The sequence below is a fragment of the Mauremys reevesii genome, linkage group 3 (assembly GCF_016161935.1).
Source record: "Mauremys reevesii isolate NIE-2019 linkage group 3, ASM1616193v1, whole genome shotgun sequence".
Taxonomy (NCBI): domain Eukaryota; kingdom Metazoa; phylum Chordata; order Testudines; family Geoemydidae; genus Mauremys; species Mauremys reevesii.
In genome coordinates, this window is record NC_052625.1 from 90141556 (window position 1) to 90157903 (window position 16348).

Here is a 16348-nt window from a genome sequence, read left to right on the forward strand (position 1 = left end):
GCAAAATAATTGTTCCTCCCTTCCCTCGAAACCAATCAACTGTCCAGATGGACATCTGGTTTACATGCAAATGAGGGAGGTGGAGAAAAACAAATGCTGAGTGAAAACCAGGTGTTCAGAGAGAAATTTGCATTGTGAATCCAAGAAGTATAACAGTGAAATCCCAGTAATCTGAAGGACTGTTAAATTACTGGAACAGTCATGAGATGGTAATTTGTTTATTTCATTGATTTCTTGGGGAAATGTGCTGATTCATCTGGGATCTTTTGAGAGAAGAGAACTTATTATATGGAATGTGGGGACAAAAAATGAATTTATGATACCACATGAGAATAGTTCGTTCTACTTAAACAAGAAGCTATGGTCCATGGGCACACAAAAATATAAGGAACCATGTCTGAGGGGAGTACATGCAGTAACTTCAAAGAATTAAAAAAATACCTACATGATCTGATATCATCTGAATTAGGAGAAGCTCAGAGAAAGGAAAGCAATATATTGATTTTAAAATCTAAAGATTAGAATCCTAAAGAGTTTAATATCTGAGCTTGTTTCAAACAGAAGTGTATGGTAAACTTGAAGAAAAATGTTTCTTAATTAATTACTTGTGCTTATAACTAATTGGTGAATTTCAGGGGACAGAGCAGTTTTAAAATAACTCAGACTGTGTATTTGGAATTACTTTTCAAAATATCATATATAGGTATGCATATGTATATGGGAAAACTTGATTTATGGTTTGTTTTTGTTAGTAATACCTGAGAAAAAATAGTTTGAAATTTAGATTTAAGGAACAAAGTAATTGTTGAAAATATTTATATTTCTGACTGTAGAGTTAGTGTTGGCAATGGTCTTTGAGAAGCGTAAAAAGCATCTCTTTTAAGATCTGTTTGGACAATAGCTGTTTCTTAAGAATAGTAGGATAAAGCAAGATCGACACTTTGCCAGAATAATTGGATTACCGTGGATTACATTTGTTGAATTTAATTATCAGGTTTTGATAAACTTTTCAGATTTCCAAGTTACATTTAATACATACAGTTCTTATTATTAACTGTCATATAACTTTCTTTATTTCACTTTTGAAAGCTTTATTTTGTTTTCTCTTTTAATTTTGTTTTAATTAATAGCAATTGTAAACACAGAAAAAAGTCTTGAGCCAACTTTCTTAGTCTAGACAACATGTCTTCCAAACAAATTTGGAAGTCTAGAATGATTAACTAAAATGATATAACTGTAGTGTTTACCCCTATGTATCATGCACAGTGTTTTAACTGGAAAAAATAACATGACAGTGCTGTGCAATTTTTTTTTCAGTTTTCCAACATGTAGCAGCAAGAAGTGGGAGGATGGCATTACTTCATTTATCCCTCACACACACTAATTCAAGCATCGTTATGAACTGTTATTTTAACTGTTATTATTGTTAGTAAAAAAAGGGGTCACCTGTGATTTTTTAAATATTAATATTATAAACTTTTTTCATCCTTGTCTGTAAAAATGCATTTTATCGATTGAATTTTCTTAGCATCTGACTTAATAACACTTCTCTCTGTACATCCGCCAACAGAATTATTCAGAGTTGTTGGCTCTGGTCCACCATTTCTTTGTTAAATGTTTAGAATTTGTAAGCATTGTGAACCTGTTGCCAGTGCAAGTAACCCTAATTCTTGCAATTTATACTTGTCACTTTTCTTTGCATTCTGTTAATGCTTATTGAAATTCCACATGAAATGGATTGGAAATGGCTAAACAAATACCAAATTGGAGATAGAGTGAATTTTTTCTTTATGTGTCAATCATATTTGGGGATTTTGTTTTTGTTTTTCAGAACTGTGACTTGGCCCAGCAGAGTATAGTTCATATTGTTCAGAGTCCCCTAGACAGTGGTCAGAAAAGGACTGACGTTGAAACTGCCAACGCTGGAGGTATTCTAGGAGGCATGGAAAAAGAGCCTGAAAGTCTAACCCGTGTAGACCTTAGTACCAGCGTCCTCCCAACTTATTCTGCAGGGCTGGCTGTTATTCTGGATACTACAGACAACAGCAGTTCTCCTCCATCTGATAAATCAGGTAACTCACTGAGACTATACAATTCAAAACTTAGCACTGACGTTTCAGACTTATCCTTCATGCAGTGGCACAGCCACAGTTTCTTTTAGTCTTTTAAACAAACAATACAATGTCAATAATCTACGGTGAATATGTAGCTGAACTTTTGATATGTCTTCTAGTAGAGTATGTCGTACCTATGCTTGGGGGATGAACTGAATGGTTTGCTCTTCCTTTTCTTAACTTTTATGATGCTATTTAGTATTATGGATGAATAAAAGAAGCAACCACCATCTATTCTTGTAACTGAAGCTGAAACCAGTTTCCATGACTAGAATATTAGACAGCTCATGCATTGAAATATTAATTTAATTTAATTTACAAGTTTTATGGCCATTTTATGTTCACAAATTTTATTAAAATACTTCTGTGAAAATCTTGTAAAGACATGACAAACACAAATTAGCATATAAAGATAGATGACTTATGGTATGGATTTAAAAAGTTCTTATTCACAAAATTACAGTTTACACTATCCATGCTTCATTCTTGGCATCTATATCTGGCATGAATGAAGTAACATAACAATTGGTAAAATTATCAAGAGCCAATGTATGAATAATTAAACTGAATTTTGAAAGAGATTCCCAGGCCACAATTTTTCTTAGAAGGATCCCTAAAATAGTATTTCAATCTTCTAAGAGGAAACATCCTTACTATAATTCCCCATTATGCATCTCCTAAATTAGTAGCAATCTCTCTGTGGAACGCTACAGTACTGAGGTGACTTTTTTTTGCTAATTCATTGAAGAAGCCATTTAAAAGATCAATACACACACTTTTTTGTAGAAGCAGAAGAGTCCAATTCTAGAAGTAAGGCAAACAGAAACCTCTGAGATTAACCTGACCAAAAAAATCATCTTTACAATATATGGATTACCAAAACTGTTAAAATAACGTGTCGTAAGTAAATCACGCAGAAAGTGTACAACTCATGGGTGGGTCACAGAAGTGTTCCACAACTGACTTGATCAACCTCTCACTGCCAACTAATGATGAATGAATGCAGTTTAGGAACAAATTAGTGCCTAGCTTAATGATGCACATCTCACATTCTGAATGAGTAATGAGACAAGAGGGGTGCATGCTAATTTAAATCTGATCAGTTGGGGCAGATATGATGAGATTGGGCTTGTTGTCTGAAGCACTGCGATGTGAACTGCTGGATTCTTCTTTTTATTTATTTTTTGTCCCTGCATAAAATATTTACATGAACTTAATAACTTTGCCTGACATCGCAGGGCAATTTACACTTTTAAGGCTTCTTGTGGCACATCTTCATATTTTCATCTTGTGTCTCTTTCACACTCACAGTCTCCATGAGGCTTCTGACAAAACAAAGTATGCTCATTTGTCATAGCAAGGATCCCCAATGGCAGGATGATAATGTAACTGAATGTAGATTGCCCGTGTCAATGGACTAGGTCTATCTGGGATGCAGCTAAATAATTTCTTTATTTTATGAACAAAATAAAGAGACAGTTTTACTGAGACTATGTATACATTTGAAACACTACAGCAGCACAGCTGTAGCGTTTCAGCGTAGACACTCGCTGAAGCAATGGGAGGAGTTCTCCTGTTGCTGTAGATAATCCACCTTCCCTAGAGGCAGTAATTAGGTCAGCGGAAGAATTTTTCCATCAACCTAGTGCTGTCTGTACTGGGGATTATGTTGGCTTAAATACATCGCTCAGAGGGTGTGGATTTTTTCACTCTCCTGAGTGACATACCTGGATCAGTGTAGATTAGCTCTGAGTGATACTTCTGCCTGGCTAGTTGTTAATGACAGGTACTTTGTGGTGGTCTTTTCTACTCAGTTTGCTATGAGTCTCACTATTATTAAAGAGGTTAAAAAAATTCTGCTTCTAATCGATTGGTGGCTGCACACTCACCTGCATTGTTGAGGGTTGAAACATCTGATTCTTGTTTACGGCTTTCTGCCTTTTTCTTTAAGTGAATGTAATGCTGGTGAAATGTATCAGACTGATAGTAGTAGATAGTGAACTCCTCCATTCCCTCTCCCCCGCCCCCGAAAGAAATATATCATATGCATCTGCAATGAGAGCTTCTATTTACCTCCTCAATAGTTTGCGTCACTCACTCCTGTGGGTGAGAAAGCAGTTTAGTCCCAAAAACTATTCAGTCAATTGCTTTTCTACTGAGGCTGCTCAAAAGGTTGTCAGTTCTGATGGTGATTTTTGCACCTTAGAAACATCCACTTGGAACCATACAGTGCACATACAGTAGGCCACAAAGCAGTGGGTGAATGACAGATTTAAGTCTGTGACTGAGGTGAAGGTCTCCTTTAATTCTTTATTACCATCTACTCTAATATGCTGAGTGATTCTTTCATAACAGTACAAGTAGTCTACAACATGCTCCAGCTTATTCCAAAGCCTTACATACTTCTTTCTGTTACTGCGGGATGATTTTGTTTTCTTTTAGCACAAAAACCTTGGTTTCTGACAAGAAAGGTCTGTTGAAATCTCTTATCTTCAGAAAGATTCTCTCAGAAAGATGTTCTTAAGATATTTAGTAGTTGAAGTACAGAATGTCACCAATCAGTCAGAGGGGAGGAAACGTTCACTGTATATTATATTATATTATATTATATTATATTATATTATATTATATTATATTATATTAGTCACCTTAAATGACTGTTTCTTGGAGCAGCTAGTCCTGGAACCCACAAGAGGAGAAGAAATTGTTGATTTAGTCCTAAGTGGAATACCAGATCTGGTCCAATAGGTGAATATAGCTGCACTGCTTGGTAATAGTGACCATAATATAATTAAATTTAACATCTTTCTAACAGGGAAAACACCACAGCAGCTCAACACAGTATCATTTAATTTCAGAAAGGGGGACTACACAAAAATGAGGAAGTTAGTTAAACAGAAATTAAAAGGTACAGTGCCAAAAGTGAAATCCCTGCAAGCTGCAATGGAATTTTTTAAAGACACCATAATAGAGGCTCAACTTAAATGTGTACCCCAAATTAAAAAAATATATAGTAAGAGAAACAAAAAAATGCAACCATAGCTAATCAACAAAGTAATAGAAGCAGTGAGAGGCAAAAAAGCATCCTTTAAAAATGGAAGTTAAATCCTAGTGAGGAAAATAGAAAGGAGCATAAACTTTGACAAGTGAAATGTAAAAATATAATTAGGAAGGCCAAAAAAGAATGTAACGAACAGCTAGTCAAAGACTCTAAAAGCAATAGCAACAATTGCTTTAAATACATCAGAAGCAGGAAGCCTGCTAAACAACCAGTGGGGCAACTGGATGATTGAGATGCTAAAGGAGCACTCAAGGATGATAAAGGCATTGCGGAGAAACTAAATGAATTCTTTGCATCAGTCTTCACAGCTGCGGATGTGAGGGAGATTCCCAAATCTGAGCCATTCTTTTTAGGTGATAAATTTGAGGAACTGTCCCAGATTGAGGTGTCATTAGAGGAGGTTTTGAAACAAATTGATAAATTAAACAGTAATAAGTTACCAGGACCAGATGATATTCACACAGGAGTTCTGAAGGAACTCAAATATGAAATTGCAGAACTACTAACTGTGATTTGTAACCTATCATTTAAATCAGCTTCTGGACCAAATGACTGGAGGATCGCTAATGTGATGCCAATTTTTAAAAAGGCTCCAGAGGTGATCCCGGCAATTACAGGCCAATAAGCCTGGGCAAACAAATTGAAACTATAATAAAGAACAAAATTGTTAGACACATAGATGAACATAATTTGTTGGGGAAGAATCAACTTGGTTTTCATAAAGGAAAATCATGCCTCACTAATCTACTAGAATTCTTTGAGGGGGTCTGTTAGGATATAGATATTCAGGCCTGTCTGCCAAGGCCTATACTTTAAGAATTTAGGTGTATTCTTATCACTTAGCTAGTTATAGAGGTATAAAAGAAAGAATCACAATCACTGTCTGTGTAATGGCCTTCTTTTACTGTGACAGTCTGAGGCCTGGTTCTTCGGCTAAGCAGCAGAGGCAGCCATAAGCTGGGAAGTGTATGGTCACATCCACACATTCCAAACTAGTCACATTGAAATAAGGTGCTATTGGGCTATTAGGAATACAATCCTGTCCTGATATTCCTATCACCTCCAGAGAAAGGAAAGAGCCTAGAAGATGTAAAAGGAAACTTAGTTTGATAGCATCCTGCCTAGCAAGAACTCACTTATCAATAGACACAGCTGGAAAACCCTTGTGTTTGTATAGATGTAGTTGTGAAATCCTCACTTCTGTATTGTTTTGTATGTTTATTTGCATGGTCTCTGTCTGGTTCTATAATTGTTTTTGTCTGCTGTATAATTAATTTTGTTGGGTGTAAACCAATGAAGGTGGTGGAATATAATTGGTTAAATAACCATGTTACAATATGTTAGGATTAGTTAGTTAAATTTCAGTAAAATGATTGGTTAAGGTATATCTAAGCAAAACTCAGGTTTTACTATATAGTCTGCAGTCAATCAGGAAGTGGGGGCGGGAAATGGGAACAAGGACTGGGGATGGGGGAATTGGGATCATGTTTTGCTAAAGGGGGAAATGGGAACAGGGGATGGGAACAGAAACAGGGACACAGACAAAGCTCTGTGGTGTCAGAGCTGGGAAGGGGGACACTAAGGAAGGAAACTGGAATCATGCTTGCTGGAAGTTCACCCCAATAAACATCGAATTGTTTGCGCCTTTGGACTTCGGGTATTGTTTCTCTCTGTTCATGCAAGAAGGACCAGGGAAGTGAGAGGGTGAAGGAATAAGGCCCCTAACAGGGTTGACAAGCATGTGGAGAAGGGAGATCCAGTGGATATAATGCACTTAGATTGTCAGAAAGCCTTTGACAAGGCTCTTAAGCAAAGTAAGCTGTCATAGGATAAGAGGGAAAGTCCTCTCATGAATTGGTAACTGGTTAAAAGATAGGAAACAAAGGGTAGGAATAAAGGTCAGTTTTCAGAATGGAGAGAGGTAAATAATGGTGTCCCCCAGGGGTCTGTACTGGGACCAGTCCTATTCAACATATTCATAAATGATCTGGAAAAACAGTGAGGTGGCAAAATTTGCAGATGATACAAAACTACTCAAGATAGCTATGTCCAAAGCAGACTGTGAAGAGCTACAAAGGGATCTCACAAAATTGGGTGACTGGGCAAGAAAATGGCAGATGAAATTCATTGTTGATAAATGCAAAGTAATACACATTGGAAAACATGATCCCAACTATAAATATAAAATGATGGGGTCTAAATTAGCTGTTATCACTAGTTGCATCAACAGTGGTGGTTAGGTTGGCATAGCTATGGTGCTCAGGGGTGTGAATTTTTTATATCCGTCAGCCTAAGTTTGAAGTGTAGACCATATGTTAGAAGCTCAAATCACCTACCTCTTTGAAGAACCAGAGGAGAATGCAGTATCTTATCTGGATAAGATGGGCACAACCATTTTTGTTATTATTATAAAGACTATTACTAAATATGTTGGCTAAACTTGGCTCTTGCTTTAATCATGGACAGACATAGCTGTATGACATACATCCCTTTTTCCATCACTTTTTTCCTTTTCTTGTGACTGACCACTCTGCTCTATATGGCAAAGAAGTGGGAGGGGAATTGAAAAGGTGCGGCTAACAGTAACAGTTTATTAATAAAAAAGTATTGCCTGAATACAGCAAAATTAAAAGTTAAAAAGCATTGCAGCCATAGCCCAAGCAAAATATAACTTGGGTGAACACGATCCTTAAAGGTATTATGAAGAACACCTCAGGGCTGGAGAACACGTTAAGGCAAAGTGAACTCACTATTATAGCAGCCAGTAGGTTGGAGATCCTATTTTGCTCCATTCTTGATGAAGCAGAATTTTTCACTCAGTAGAAATTGCAGGAAGTCTGTCAAATTTCTGGACAAGGAAACCTCCCTCTGCTTCCTCTGTAACACTCAAACTCACTCCAGTCATTCATCAGTTCATCCAGTACAAGTCACAGAAGGATTTCCCTTGTACAGCCAGAAGGTCTCTACCAAGAGGCATGGAATAAATACTTCCTTTTTAATTCTTGGATCCCCAACAGAACTACATCATCTAAGGCAGGCCTGCACAACATACGGCCCGTGGGCCGCATGTGGCCCGCGGAGCCTCACTGTGCGGCCCGCGGAGGGATTCTGAATCCCCCGCACACGGCACTCTGCAGGCAGCCCAGAGCCCTTTAAATCCCAGCCGCGGCCGGGAGTCTGAGAACTCTGGGCTGCCCGCAGCTGCGGGGAGCTCAGAGCCCTTTAAAATCCCAGCTGCGGCAGGGAATCAAAGGGCTCTGGGTTGCCCGCAGCTGCGGGGAGACCAGAGCCCTTTGAATCCTGGCCCATGGCTACTGATTGCCCCCTCCACAGACCCCTGCCCTAACTGCCCCCCAGGACCCCCACCCCTTTCTAACACCGCTGGTCCTTGTCCCCTGATACTCCTCTCCCAGGACCCCACCCCCTATCTAAATGCTGCTGCTCCTTGTCCCCCGATTGCCCCCTCCTGAGACCCCTGCCCCTAACTGCCCCTTGGGACCCCAGCCCCTATCTAAGCCTCCCTTCTCCTGGTCCCCAACTTCCCCTCCTGAGATCCCCAACTTCCCTCCCGACCTCACCCCTACCTGTCCCCAGATGAACCCCTGAGACTCCCATGCCTATCCAACTGCTGCCTGTCCCCTGACTGCCCCCCCAAACCTCCGCCCCATCCAACCCCCTCTGCTCCCTGTCCCTTGACTGCCCCCCCGGAACCCCCTACCCCTTCTCCAACCCCCAGCCCCCTTACCATGCCACTCAGACCAGCGTGTCTGGCTCCATGCAGCTCCAGACATGTTTCTGCCATGCTCCCCCGCGGAGCCCACAGCCCATCCCCCAGCACCTGCCTTCCAGATTTGAACACCTCAAAATTCAGGAGTGCTCAAGCTCAGTTTGGGCAGCTGTTACTTCATTTCTCCCAAATCAAATATACTGATCCACTGTAACTTGCTGTCGAAAAAGTAGGATAAAATTGAGCAAGAAATGCTTATTAGCACTGGAATTGCTATTTTCAACAGCCATTGCCTTTTTGTTTGTTAAAAAGGAAGACAGTGATGTTGCATTGGCAAGTTCCCCATAGAAAGAAAGAGTGGAACAAAAGAATAATAAAGGCACCTCAACTTTCCCTCATTTATGGAGGACAGTCTTATAATATGCATCCAGATATCCTCCAATCATGCAAGCTGAAAATTGTTCCACTTTACTGCAGCTCTGTAACCATATGGGAACCAATCCTGTCTGTGTTTTGTGCACATCCAAAATTCCTGCTGAATGACCCACCCTGGGAGCGAGTTACCAGTGACCCAGGGCTGGGGCGGCAGGAGGTGTGGGTGGGGGGGCACTGGTGGAGGGGAGCTCAGGGCTGGGGCAGCAGCGGGATGGGGGAGGGCACTGGTGGGGAGGAAAGGGGGAAGCCCAGCGCTGGGGCGGCAGGGGGTGTGGGTGGGGGGAGAGCCCAGGACTGGGGCAGCAGGGGGGTGCAGGGGGGAGCCCAGGGCTGGGACAGGGGGCAGCCAAATTTTTTTTTGCTTGGGGCAGCAAAAAACCTAGAGCTGGCCCTGCGGGGTTCCCCCAGCCGCCGGAGCCCCGGGCCCTTTAATTTGCCTCTGAGGGCTCCCAGCCACCTCTTCAGCTGGGAGCCCCTGGTTGATTTAAAATAAAGTATCACCTCCCCACTGCCAACCTTCCTTTTTGGCCCACAGCTGTTTTGGTGGGGCAGCACTGGGGAAGGAGGGTTTGTTTCCACAGGGCTGGGCAGCCCTGGGGCAGGGTGTTTCTGCGGGGCCGGGAGGTTTCGGCCCTTAGCTGTTTTCTTTGGAGGAATGTGGCCCTCGCCGCTTTACGAGTTGTGCAGGCCTGATCTAAGGGCATAATGGCCTGGAATAAGTTTAAAATAATCGCCAGTGCTGTTCTGTTTCATGGGGAATACCCCCACCCTTCTCTTAAAGTCTCCACTATCAAAGTGAATTTTTTGGAAGTGGGAGGATTTTGGTAACTCACAGATCTTTTTCTTGGAATATACTTTAATCAAGCTTGCAATCTGCAGAAGGTAGCTACCATTGTGAGCTAGCAAAAGGAATGGCATTTGAAATAAAAGTTGCCATTTTTTTCCCAGCTATGTAGAAAGAGTATCAGACCATACTGGGACTAAGGACATTCACAGACTTTTATTTTGCTTTGTTAAAACTCCCTCGATAGCCTTAGATTCAGAGAGGGAGGAGAGAATGCCAAGGAGTCTGCTCTCTGTGAGCCAAAGGCTGCAGAATCTGAGGGACAAGCGGTAGAGGACCTGGGCACATAGGATTTGCTTCCGATGGGCAGACCAGCACCATGAAAAGGAGCTCAGACATCAGTGTAAGGACATAGGGATGGCTGAAAAGAGAAGAAAGGAACTATTGGAGTTGGAGGAGAAGTGAACCCAAGATGAAAGAGATGCTGGCAATGTGACTCCACCATGATCGAGTGATGAGGAACTGAGACTTGGCTTTTCAGTGTGACCAACCTGAGAGACTTCTGGGGATTGTGAGCTAATTGAGTCAAATCTGTTCTATGCAAACCATCTGCCTACCTATACTCAATGCCATCACTTCGAACACTTCCATGGCATCATGTCCTTCAACCTGTGCACATCTCTGGCTATGGAGGAGCTAGTCAATGAGACAGGAAACGACACACCATAAGCAATATCTGCTGCATTCTACTTCCATTCCAATGCAGAGGAAAGAACCAATACCCTAATGATATATAAAACTGAACATCGCTATTTTCAGTTTATTTTGCTCTTTGATGTTTGGAGATTTTTTTCACTATTATATCCCTGCATGTACCTGGTGTACTTTGTACTTGCCTGTTTTGTTTTCCACACCTCCTCACCTTTGTAAAGGCGTTGAACTGCCCAAATATTCTTACCTTTAATAAAGCTTTGTTTGGTCACATACTGAGGTCTGGAGTTACAATGGATAATTACAACAAACAGAAAATGGCAAGTCCACCATATTTCTTGTACAGAAATCATACAAGCCTAAGTTTCATTTCACTCACCTGGCCCAAGGTGGAGCATCAACTCCAGTTAGTCAACACCATTAATCGGCCTCCCTGCCCCCCGTACTCCCCAGGCAGCTTGAGAATGCGGGCGTACAAGGCATTCTGTAATGGACACTGCACCAGCATCAAGAAGTGGAGTCGGTGGTTGTTTGTGAGCAGACTTCAAACCTTTATTGTCCTTGATCCATTCTGTCCCCAGATATTCCCTTTTATCATCACATGTATTGTTAAGCACACAAGAAGTCTCAATCATGTATATGACACTATAAACATCACAGTCCAAATGAGTCTGTAAGCAGCTTTATCTTGTCTTCATTCAGCCAAAATCACATTCCACCACCACCCTGCGTCTTCTCAGTGTGTAGTTATACTGTCTCCTGCCAGACTGGTGGAAGTCAGGATAAGTTTAATCACTCAGGGCTGTAGATAATAGGGCAGGTTGGCACCATCATACTGGACACAGATACCCCATTTATAACCATGTGCCTAGGTGGTAATAAAGTATCAGCTTTCATTGTGGTGAAATAGACCACGCCTCCAAACCACATAGACAGTTGGGAAGTTGATATTAATTAATATAAATCAGAAACTAGAAAGAATGGCTGGAAGAAGGGCAAAAGCAAATAAATACTATAGCTGGCACACCAGTGAGGTTAGCCCTTAGCCCAGCTTAGCTGGTGCCACTGTGTCAGGCCTTTTTCCATTAATCCTGCCTAAGAAAAGCATACGAGGTGCACAAGTGTCCATTGACACTGGCAAAGAAAGGTAAAAAATAAGAATAAGATACTCAAGTTTGGGATTGCTTCTTCTTCATACTAGTAGTGAAGGCCTCGCTAGAGCTGCAGAGTCTATGTTCAAGGCATCGTTCCTGTGTAATAGAAAGTCTGAGTAAGGGTGGGTAGAATATCCAAAATGTAATTTGGTGAGGTGTAAGAAAATTTATATTTAATTCAGGATATTACTGTAGTTTTATTACTGTTATTTGAAATATGAATATATTTGTGCTGTGTAATTGTTAAAAAAATTATGGTATTTTATAATCTATAAGGCATTTTTGAAAGCATCTTCTCACTTAAATACAGTAATAAAATAACTAAGCATTGTGCTTTGAATTGTTAGGAAGCCTGTAAAGGATAGGAAAGTGCTTTGTGTCCCAATTTTGCTTGAAGCAAGTGGGCAACCCAAGTTTCTGAAGTAGTTTTAGAAATGTGACAAGTAATTCTAAACATATACTGTCAAATTAGTTCCAGGTCAGGTAACAGTATGATGTTCTTCTCCACTTCCCCCATTTTAATATGGCATTAGTCTGAGTACTTCTAGATCTAAAATATACTGCTGTTTTTTCTCATCATCTCCTTGAGAATATCATCAAAACATGGGCACTGATCCATCCAAAATGGCCTCCAGCATTGCATGAACATCTATACTGATACTGTGGGACATGAACCCGTATAACTGCTCAACAACTGAACCAGACAAAATGAAGACAAGTGCAATGATGTAGTTATTTTTTGCTCATGACCTGTTTTAGCCTGCTGTGTCAGAAAACTGGATATCTAATATTTACCATTCATTTTAAAAAGAAAAAAAAAGTGTTCTAAGCAGATTTCTCTGTCATTTACTAGCACTTTTCAAAAGGAAACTACTCTTTCTTCTTCGAGTGATTGCTCCTATGCATTCCAGTTAGGTGTGCGCACCGCGCGTGCACGGCTCTTCAGAAGACTTTTACCCTAGCAACACTCGGTGGGTCGGCTGGGCGCCCCCTGGAGTGGTGCCGCTATAGCGCAGGATATATACCCCTGCCGACCCATCCGCTCCTCAGTTCCTTCTTTCCGCCCGTGACGGCCGTTAGAACAGTGGAGCGCAGCTTAGCTGACCTCCACCTCCCTAGCTACTCCTAGTTTCTCTCGTTTAGTGTATAGTTTATAGTTGTAGTTAACTTTATTTCTTTGTAGTATAGGATTTATTTTCAGGGGTTCGGGGTTTATCCCCTTCCCCTCACCCGGTGCCAGGTCCGATGCCCGGTCCACAGGGTTTTACAATGCTCGGCCGGCCACAAGCCATTGCCGACAAGAGATCCTCTCCTAAGTGCCTCGAGGATTCTCAACTGACAGATAAGTGCCGCATTCGCGGGGCCTTTGATCCTAGAACAAAGGGGAGCGGGACTTTCGTCTCAAACAGCTCCTGAGGGAGGCAGCTCTTGCTCCTCCGCTCTCGGCGCCGAGCGCTGGTTAGTCTTCAAGGAGCGCTCCCTCGGCACCGGTTCCCCGGTGCCGCCAAGGCCTCCCGGCACTGGCCCTCGCTGACTCCGACGTCCACTCGGCATGGTTCCCTCTCCTGGAGGATGATGAGGCACAATATACTTGCTGCGTCCGAGCCACCTGCTCCGCAGCCGAGCGCTATGCTCAGTCCGATTGCCTGGCACCGATGTCTGCCGCGGCACCGACAATATCCGCACCATTAACTCCGGCCAGGCAAGAGCCGTCGAGTCCGGTGCCGGAAAGCTCCCCGGTACGGACCGTGGTCGAGCTCGCTATGACGCTGCGTCCGAGCCGCCTGCTCCGCAGCCGAGCGCTATGCTCAGTCGGATCGCCCGGCACCGATGTCTACCGCGGCACCGACAATATCCGCACCATTAACTCCGGCCAGGCAAGAGCCGTCGAGTCCGGTGCTGGAAAGCTCCCCGGCACAGACCGTGGTCGAGCTCGCTTTGACGCTGCGTCTGAGCCGTCTGCTCCGCAGCCGAGCGCTATGCACAGTCGGATCGCCCGGCACCAAGGTCGGCCGCGGCACCGACAATATCCGCACCATTAACTCCGGCCAGGCAAGAGCCGTCGAGTCCAGTGCTGGAAAGCTCCCCGGTACGGACCGTGGTCGAGCTCGCTAAGACGCTGCGTCTGAGCCGCCTGCTCCGCAGCCGAGTGCTATACTCCGTCGTATCGCCCGGCACCGATGTCTGCCCCGGCACTGACAGTATCCACACCGTTAACTCCGGCCAGGCAAGAGCTGTTGAGTCCGGTGCTGGAAAGCTCCCCGGTACGAACTGTGGTCGAGCTCGCTTTTCAGCAGCGTCCGAGCGGCCCGCTCCGCAGCCCGAGCGCTCTACTACGTCGGGCTGCCCGGCACCGGTGACTGCTACGGCACCGACAGTATCAGCACCGTAGACTACGGCCTCGCAAGAGCCGTCGAGTCCAACACCTGAATGCTCCCCGGCGCGAGCTGTGGTCGAGCTCACTATTCCCTCCACACTGGGAACATTTCCACAGCAAGGGAGTTGATGGCAAGGGCAGAGCCTGCGCTGCTTAACCCCCGACATCGCCGGTGCGGGTTATATGGTCTTTTGGCGAGCCTGTCTTGCTCACGCCACCCTGCGTCGGCACCGCAGAGCGGCACCGTCCCCGATCGCGGTCCCGCAGACGTTCTCGGTCCCGTCACCGATCGAGGTCCCGACGCCGCTCATGATCTTGGCACCATTCTCCATTGCGGTACCTTTAGTACTCGTGGCACCGGCCAGCGTCACGTTCGCTGGCCTGGTACATTCGGCACCGATCCCGCTCCCGGCACCGCCCCAGGCACCGAGACTCCCGTACCCACTCCTGAACGTCGAGCCTCGCGCTCTCGGTCGACCGCCCAGCACACCTCCGGTGGCAGGTCTCGTTCTTGGTACTGGTATGTCTCCCGGTACCGATCCCCGGTGCCGAGTCGAGCGACGTCAGTTAGAGAAGGAGACTCTACCAAAGGCTCTTCAGCTCCTTCAGGGCCACCCAGTCACGCATCAGTGTTGCCACGTGTGGACACTTCATATGCGCAGTACTCTCTTTTCCGATGTGCCCTCCAGAGTCTTCCAGGAGACCTCTCAGAGGTCCTTCTAGTCACCATGGGCGTACTGCCACGCCAGAGGCATACCGGTGCTCCCATCTCGCTCCGTTCCGTCGGAGCTCTGGGTGCAGAGGTGGCAATTAGCCGTCCCCCTGCGACCAGTATGGAGCAAGCCCCGGTTCAGCCACCGGGCTCCCAGATCCCACCGGATCAGGAGGTCGTCCAGGAGTGCGAGCCCACACAGGACCCACTTGTACCTGGCCTTTCTTCTTCCTCCTCCCCAGCTGAGGCGGGGGCAGGAACATACTCCTCGGGCCCTCCTTTGATCGGAATGCAAGTGCATAGGATCATCCAGGGGGTACGAGTACCTAGGTACATCTAACCCCCCCCCCGCTCCCTTGTCGTCCAGTCCCTCAATGGGATGGAACACCATGGCCAGCAGGCACCAGCTCCTAACTCCTAGGGGGCTAGGCGACTAGTCTTACGGGGCCGTACGATGTACTCGGCAGGGGCCCTGCCACTTTGTGTAGCAAACTAGCAAGCCCTTTTTAGCCGCTACTACGGGTGGCGGTGGGCAACTTTACAGAGTCAGTTCTTCAGAACTCACGTCAAGAGTTCGATGCCCTCCTGGATCGAAGGAAGAAGCTGGATAGAGCTTCCCTCCAGGCCTAGTTGGATGCAGCTGACTTCGCGGCCACGACCCTGGCCTCGGGTGTGGCCACGAGGCGCATTTCCTGGCTCCGGTTATCGAGCCTTCCCTCGCAGCTGCTGTCCACTATACAGGACTTGCCCTGCACTGGCAAGGCCTGTTCTCTGAGAAAGCTGGCCCTAGGCTGCAAAGCCTGAAGGGCAGCAGGGTCACTTTCCGCTCTCTATTAGCATGCACACGCCGGTGCTTAGCGCTGACCTTTCCGTCCCCAGCCTCACCGCTCTTACCCTGCGCCTAGACAAAGACAAGACTTTTCCAGCAGGCGTCACTTATGCGGTCGTGGGCGTCAATCAGGCCCTCAAGGTTAAGGTCCTTCTAACCTTCCTCGTCCCTCTTAGGGACCCCTCTCATGAGCGATTCCTCTTGCAACAGGTACGGACGCTCCTCTTCATCGGAGCTATACAGGAGGTGCCTAGGGACGAAACCTAATCCCCTAGGCGAAGGGAGGTCTCAGACATATCCTAGACCTGCGGGTCCTCAACAAGTTCACGCTGCGGATAGGTTCCGCATGGTTCCCAGGGGGACCGTCATCCCACCCTTGGATCCCGGAGACTGTATGCCGCCCTCGATATGACGGGCGCGTATTTTCATGTCCCCATTTCTCTT

The 16348-nt window shown here is 44.8% G+C and overlaps 1 protein-coding gene across 5 annotated transcripts in view; it reads left to right on the top strand.

Moving 5' to 3' along the window:
* The window catches only part of PRKN (parkin RBR E3 ubiquitin protein ligase), a 1176340-nt gene that overhangs the window by 403806 nt on the left and 756186 nt on the right, over nt 1–16348 (top strand). For all 5 annotated transcript variants that reach the window (XM_039529610.1, XM_039529612.1, XM_039529609.1 and 2 more), the window contains one exon: nt 1832–2072. In XM_039529610.1, coding sequence (XP_039385544.1) covers nt 1832–2072 — 241 coding nt within the window. The remainder of the gene's footprint in view (nt 1–1831; nt 2073–16348) is intronic.